This window comes from Scyliorhinus canicula, chromosome 2 (assembly GCF_902713615.1).
Source record: "Scyliorhinus canicula chromosome 2, sScyCan1.1, whole genome shotgun sequence".
NCBI classification, from domain to species: Eukaryota; Metazoa; Chordata; class Chondrichthyes; order Carcharhiniformes; family Scyliorhinidae; genus Scyliorhinus; species Scyliorhinus canicula.
The window spans coordinates 3,466,678-3,473,827 of NC_052147.1; the positions used below are offsets into that span (position 1 = coordinate 3,466,678).

The 7,150-nt window shown below is 56.2% G+C and overlaps 1 protein-coding gene across 1 annotated transcript in view; it reads left to right on the forward strand.

The window, feature by feature from the left end:
• LOC119962491 (nesprin-2-like) overlaps window positions 1–7,150 on the forward strand; it is a 50,531-nt gene that overhangs the window by 31,183 nt on the left and 12,198 nt on the right. The window contains 1 exon segment of the mRNA XM_038790437.1: window positions 2,772–3,001. Within this exon segment, the coding sequence (XP_038646365.1) occupies window positions 2,772–3,001 (230 nt within the window).

The window sequence follows — 7,150 nt, forward strand, 5'->3', positions numbered from 1 at the left end:
CAGAGATAGGGAGGGGGTGAGGCTGAGGGAGATTACAGAGATAGAGAGGGGGTGAGGCTGAGGGAGATTACAGAGATAGGGAGGGGGTGATGTTGGGGGTGATTACAGAGATAGGGAGGGGGTGAGGCTGAGGAATATTACAGAGATAGGGAGGGGGTGAGGCTGAGGGAGATTACAGAGATAGAGAGGGGGGTGAGGCTGGGGGAGATTACAGAGATAGGGAGGGAGTGAGGCTGAGGGATATTACAGAGATAGGGAGGGGGTGAGGCTGAGGGTGATTACAGAGATAGGGAGGGGGTGAGGCTGGGGGTGATTACAGAGATAGGGAGGGGGTGAGGCTGGGGGAGATTACAGAGATAGGGAGGGAGTGAGGCTGAGGGAGATTACAGAGATAGGGAGGGGGTGAGGCTGAGGGAGATTACAGAGATAGGGAGGGAGTGAGGCTGAGGGAGATTACAGAGATAGGGAGGGAGTGAGGCTGAGGGAGATTACAGAGATAGGGAGGGGGTGAGGCTGAGGGAGATTACAGAGATAGGGAGGGAGTGAGGCTGAGGGAGATTACAGAGATAGGGAGGGGGTGAGGCTGAGGGAGATTACAGAGATAGGGAGGGAGTGAGGCTGAGGGAGATTACAGAGATAGGGAGGGAGTGAGGCTGAGGGAGATTACAGAGATAGGGAGGGGGTGAGGCTGAGGGATTACAGAGATAGGGAGGGGGTGAGGCTGAGGGATATTACAGAGATAGGGAGGGGGTGAGGCTGAGGGATATTACAGAGATAGGGAGGGGGTGAGGCTGAGGAATATTACAGAGATAGGGGGGATTATGGAGATAGGGACGGGGTGAGGCTGGAGACCTTGGACTGTGGGAGGAAACCGGAGCACCCGGAGGAAACCCACGCAGACACGGTGAGAACGTGCAGACTCCACACAGACAGTGACCCAAGCCGGGAATCGAACCTGGGACCGTGGTGAGTCCACAGGCCAAATATGTGCAGGTTCGGTGGATTGGCCAACGCTAAATTGCCCCTTAGAATCCAATGGGTTTGGTGGGGTTGTGGGGGAATGGACCTGGTTAAGGTGCTCTTTCAGAGGGTCAGTGCAGAGTCGATGGGCCAAATGGCCTCCTTTGCACTGTAGGAATCTTCTGATTGATCATTAGTTGCAGGGAAGCCTAGATTTGGCCGGCTCACACTGACTGGTGAGTGTGTATGTATTTGAGTGGAGTGAGAGAGTGGAGTGAGAGAGTGGAGTGAGAGAGTGGAGTGAGAGAGTGGAGTGAGAGAGTGGAGTGAGAGAGTGGAGTGAGAGAGTGGAGTGAGAGAGTGGAGTGAGAGAGTGGAGTGAGAGAGTGGAGTGAGAGAGTGGAGTGAGAGAGTGGAGTGAGAGAGTGGAGTGAGAGAGTGGAGTGAGAGAGTGGAGTCAGTGAGTGTAGTCAGTGAGTGTAGAGAGTGGAGTGAGTAGTGAGTGAGTGTAGTGAGTGAGTGTAGTGAGTGAGAGAGTGTAGTGAGTGAGAGAGTGGAGTGAGAGAGTGTGGAGTGAGAGAGTGTGGAGTGAGAGAGTGTGGAGTGAGAGAGCGTGGAGTGAGAGAGCGTGGAGTGAGAGAGCGTGGAGTGAGAGAGCGTGGAGTGAGAGAGCGTGGAGTGAGAGAGCGTGGAGTGAGAGAGCGTGGAGTGAGAGAGCGTGGAGTGAGAGAGCGTGGAGTGAGAGAGCGTGGAGTGAGAGCGTGGAGTGAGAGAGCGTGGAGTGAGAGAGCGTGGAGTGAGAGAGCGTGGAGTGAGAGAGCGTGGAGTGAGAGAGCGTGGAGTGAGAGAGCGTGGAGTGAGAGAGCGTGGAGTGAGAGAGCGTGGAGTGAGAGAGCGTGGAGTGAGAGAGCGTGGAGTGAGAGAGCGTGGAGTGAGAGAGCGTGGAGTGAGAGAGCGTGGAGTGAGAGAGCGTGGAGTGAGAGAGCGTGGAGGGAGAGAGCGTGGAGGGAGAGAGCGTGGAGGGAGAGAGCGTGGAGGGAGAGAGCGTGGAGGGAGAGAGCGTGGAGGGAGAGAGCGTGGAGGGAGAGAGCGTGGAGGGAGAGAGCGTGGAGGGAGAGAGCGTGGAGGGAGAGAGCGTGGAGGGAGAGAGCGTGGAGGGAGAGAGCGTGGAGGGAGAGAGTGTGGAGGGAGAGAGCGTGGAGGGAGAGAGCGTGGAGGGAGAGAGCGTGGAGGGAGAGAGCGTGGAGGGAGAGAGCGTGGAGGGAGAGAGCGTGGAGGGAGAGAGCGTGGAGGGAGAGAGCGTGGAGGGAGAGAGCGTGGAGGGAGAGAGCGTGGAGGGAGAGAGCGTGGAGGGAGAGAGCGTGGAGGAAGAGAGCGTGGAGGGAGAGAGCGTGGAGGGAGAGAGCGTGGAGGGAGAGAGCGTGGAGGGAGAGAGCGTGGAGGGAGAGAGCGTGGAGGGAGAGAGCGTGGAGGGAGAGAGCGTGGAGGGAGAGAGCGTGGAGGGAGAGAGCGTGGAGGGAGAGAGCGTGGAGGGAGAGAGCGTGGAGGGAGAGAGCGTGGAGGGAGAGAGCGTGGAGGGAGAGAGCGTGGAGGGAGAGAGCGTGGAGGGAGAGAGCGTGGAGGGAGAGAGCGCGGAGGGAGAGAGCGCGGAGGGAGAGAGCGCGGAGGGAGAGAGCGCGGAGGGAGAGAGCGCGGAGGGAGAGAGAGCGGAGGGAGAGAGCGCGGAGGGAGAGAGCGCGGAGGGAGAGAGCGCGGAGGGAGTGAGAGTAGTGAGTGAGAGTGAGTAAATAGCTGTGTCTCCTGTTGTGCAGAGTGTGCAGAAGGAGCTGGATAAGTACAAGGCCCTGGTTATCTCCGTCAATCTGAGCAGTCGGGACTTCCTTCAGACAGACAGCGCCGAGACCCAGGAGTTACAGCAGAAACTACACCTGGTGAACGGCAAGTGGAACAAGACCACACAGAGATTGGAGCAATGGAGAAGATCTCTACGGACCACCCTGATCCAGTGCCAGGTAAGGGGAGCCGTCATACCCTCTGAACCCTGACCTACCACCTAAAACATTGTGCCAGGTAACAGGGTCTGTTCAGGCTCCGAACTGTGAACCCTGATCGTGTCCGGGATCTGGAGCAGATCGGCATGGATCATTGCAGAGGGATAGGGAGGGGACTCCAATGGAGGGATAGGGAGGGGACTCCAATGGAGGGATAGGGAGGGGACTCCAATGGAGGGATAGGGAGGGGACTCCAATGGAGGGATAGGGAGGGGACTCCAATGGAGGGAGAGGGAGGGGACTCCAATGGAGGGATAGGGAGGGGACTCCAATGGAGGGATAGGGAGGGGACTCCAATGGAGGGATAGGGAGGGGACTCCAATGGAGGGATAGGGAGGGGACTCCAATGGAGCGATAGGGAGGGGACTCCAATGGAGGGATAGGGAGGGGACTGCAATGGAGAGATAGGGAGGGGACTCCAATGGAGGGATAGGGAGGGGACTCCAATGGAGGGATAGGGAGGGGACTCCAATGGAGGGAGAGGAATAGGGAGGGGACTTCAATGGAGGGAGAGGGATAGGGAGGGGACTTTAATAGAGGGAGAGGGATAGGGAGGGGACTACAATGGAGGGATAGGGAGGGGACTTCAAACAGAGGGAGAGGGATAGGGAGGGAACTTTAATGGAGGGAGAGGAATAGGGAGGGGACTTTAATGGAGGGAGAGGGATAGGGACAGTTTGATTGGTGCTGATGGTTAATGGGGACAGTTTGATTGGTGCTGATGGTTAATGGGCACAGTTTGATTCGGGGCAGCAGGGTAGCATGGTGGTTAGCATAAATGCTTCACAGCTCCAGGGTCCCAGGTTCGATTCCCGGCTGGGTCACTGTCTGTGTGGAGTCTGCACGTCCTCTCCCTGTGTGCGTGGGTTTCCTCCGGGTGCTCCGGTTTCCTCCCACAGTCCAAAGATGTGCGGGTTAGGTGGATTGACCATGCTAAATTGCCCATAGTGTCCTAATAAAAAGTAAGGTTAAGGGGGGGTTGTTGGGTTACGGGTATAGGGTGGATACGTGGGTTAAGTAGGGTGATCATGGCTCGGCACGACATTGAGGGCCGAAGGGCCTGTTCTGTGCTGTACTGTTCTATGTTCTATGTTAATGGGGACCGTTTGATTTGCGCTGATGGTTAATGGGGACAGTTTGATTGGTGCTGATGTTTAATGGGGACAGTTTGATTGGTGCTGGTGTTTAATGGGGACCGTTTGATTGGTGCTGATGGTTAATGGGGACAGTTTGTTTGGTGCTGGTGTTTAATGGGGACCGTTTGATTTGCGCTGATGGTTAATGGGGACAGTTTGATTTGCGCTGATGGTTAATGGGGACCGTTTGATTTGCGCTGATGGTTAATGGGGACAGTTTGATTTGCGCTGATGGTTAATGGGGACAGTATGATTGGTGCTGATGGTTAATGGGGACAGTTTGATTTGCGCTGATGGTTAATGGGGACAGTTTGATTTGCGCTGATGGTTAATGGGGACAGTTTGATTTGCGCTGATGGTTAATGGGGACAGTTTGATTTTCGCTGATGGTTAATGGGGACAGTATGATTGGTGCTGATGGTTAATGGGGACCGTTTGATTTGCGCTGATGGTTAATGGGGACAGTATGATTGGTGATGATGGTTAATGGGACAGTTTGATTTGCGCTGATGGTTAATGGGGACAGTTTGATTTGCGCTGATGGTTAATGGGGACAGTTTGATTTGCGCTGATGGTTAATGGGCACAGTTTGATTTGCGTGATGGTTAATGGGGACAGTTTGATTTGCGTGATGGTTAATGGGGACAGTTTGATTGGTGCTGATGTTTAATGGGGACAGTTTGATTTGCGCTGATGTTTAATGGGGACAGTTTGATGCTGATGGTTAATGGGGACAGTTTGATTTGCGCTGACGTTTAATAGGGACAGTTTGATTTGCGCTGATGGTTAATGGGGACAGTTTGATGCTGATGTTTAATGGGGACAGTTTGATTTGCGCTGATGGTTAATGGGGACAGTTTGATGCTGATGGTTAATGGGGACAGTTTGATTTGCGCTGACGTTTAATGGGGACAGTTTGATGATGATGGTTAATGGGGACAGTTTGATTTGCGCTGATGGTTAATGGGGACAGTTTGATGCTGATGGTTAATGGGGACAGTTTGATGCTGATGGTTAATGGGGACAGTTTGATTTGCGCTGATGGTTAATGGGGACAGTTTAATTTGCGCTGACTGTTCTCAGTGTTTGCAGCAGATTCCTGGTTTTATTGGAAAGCAGCAGGATGGTGGCACTGGCCAACATTCCTCCCTGACCAGTTTCTGCTCATGATCCCATTTGCTATCCGTGTGGTCTTGCAGTGTGGGAATGTTACTGTGTTTGATTCTGGGACAGAGTGCGTGAAATTCAATTATTTCCTCCTAAAAACATTGAAAGAGCGATTTAAAAAAACAAGTCTCTTTGATGTTAAAAATTGCAGTCAAAGGTTAGACTAAAAATAATGTTGGATGAAGCACACAGCGGCAGCTGGACGGGGAGTGATGGAGATCCACCTCGTTCCCCATTGGCCATTGGGATATCACATGGTCCCCCCGATAACCCTTCACCCCCACCCCCATGTTAATCTTGCTCGGCCTTAACAATATTGAAAGATTCTGCTTCCACCGCCTGTCGATGAAGCGAGTTGCAGAGTCTCCTCCTCACCCTCTCAGAGGGTAAACATTCTCCTCATCAGAGCCTTCCTCCGCAAGGCAGCAACCGGCAATCATCCTCCCGGAAACGCCCAAAATCTGGCCCAATATTAACCACCCCCACCATCTCCCGCGAGAGCCTGTCCAGAGATTATTCACTCACTCACTGAATTATTGTTTCCTCAGATTAGTTTTCAATTTGCTCTCTTCAGGGATTCTCTGGTTGTCCTCTCTCTGGACGAGGCGAAGGGACTGGTCTTCACCAACATTATCCAGTCCCTTTAGAATCCTGAAAACAGCAGCAATCAGCTCACCTCTCAGCCTCCTCCACCCCAGTGAGAACCCGTTCCGTTTACAGAATCCCTCCTCATCCAATCCCGTCCGTCCATCATTCTAGTTCATTTCGAAAGGCCAGGTTTTCTGCCATTGACACTGCAGCCTTTCCCTGTTTCATCCCGGAGCAGGGTTCCGGAGCAGGGTTCCGGAGCAGGGTCCCGGAGCAGGGTTCCAGAGCAGGGTCCCGGAGCAGGGTTCCAGAGCAGGGTCCCGGAGCAGGGTCCTGGAGCAGGGTTCCAGAGCAGGGTCCCGGAGCAGGGTCCCGGAGCAGGGTTCCGGAGCAGGGTCCCGGGGCAGTGTTCCGGGGCAGTGTTCCGGAGCAGGGTCCCGGAGCAGGGTTCCAGAGCAGGGTTCCAGAGCAGGGTCCCGGAGCAGGGTCCGGGGCAGTGTTCCGGAGCAGGGTCCTAGAGCAGGGTCCCAGAGCAGGGTTCCAGAGCAGGGTCCCGGGGCAGTGTTCCGGAGCAGGGTTCCGGAGCAGGGTCCCGGAGCAGAGACCAGAGCAGGGTTCCGGAGCAGGGTTCCAGAGCAGGGTCCCGGAGCAGGGTTCCAGAGCAGGGTCCCGGAGCAGGGTCCGGGGCAGTGTTCCGGAGCAGGGTCCTAGAGCAGGGTCCCGGGGCAGTGTTCCAGAGCAGGGTTCCGGAGCAGGGTCCCGGAGCAGAGACCAGAGCAGGGTTCCGGAGCAGGGTCCCGGGGCAGTGTTCCGGAGCAGGGTTCCGGAGCAGGGTTACGGAGCAGGGTTACGGAGCAGGGTTCCAGAGCAGAGACCAGAGCAGGGTTCCGGAGCAGGGTCCCGGAGCAGAGACCAGAGCAGGGTTCCGGAGCAGGGTTCCGGAGCAGGGTCCCGGGGCAGTGTTCCGGAGCAGGGTCCCGGAGCAGGGTCCCGGAGCAGGGTCCCGGAGCAGGGTTCCGGAGCAGGGTCCCGGAGCAGGGTCCCGGAGCAGGGTCCCGGAGCAGGGTCCCGGAGCAGGGTCCCGGGGCAGGGTTCCGGAGCAGGGTCCCGGAGCAGGGTCCCGGAGCAGGGTCCCGGAGCAGGGTTCCGGAGCAGGGTTCCGGAGCAGGGTTCCGGAGCAGGGTCCCGGAGCAGGGTTCCGGAGCAGGGTCCCGGAGTAGGGTCCCGGAGCAGGGTTCCGGAGCAGGG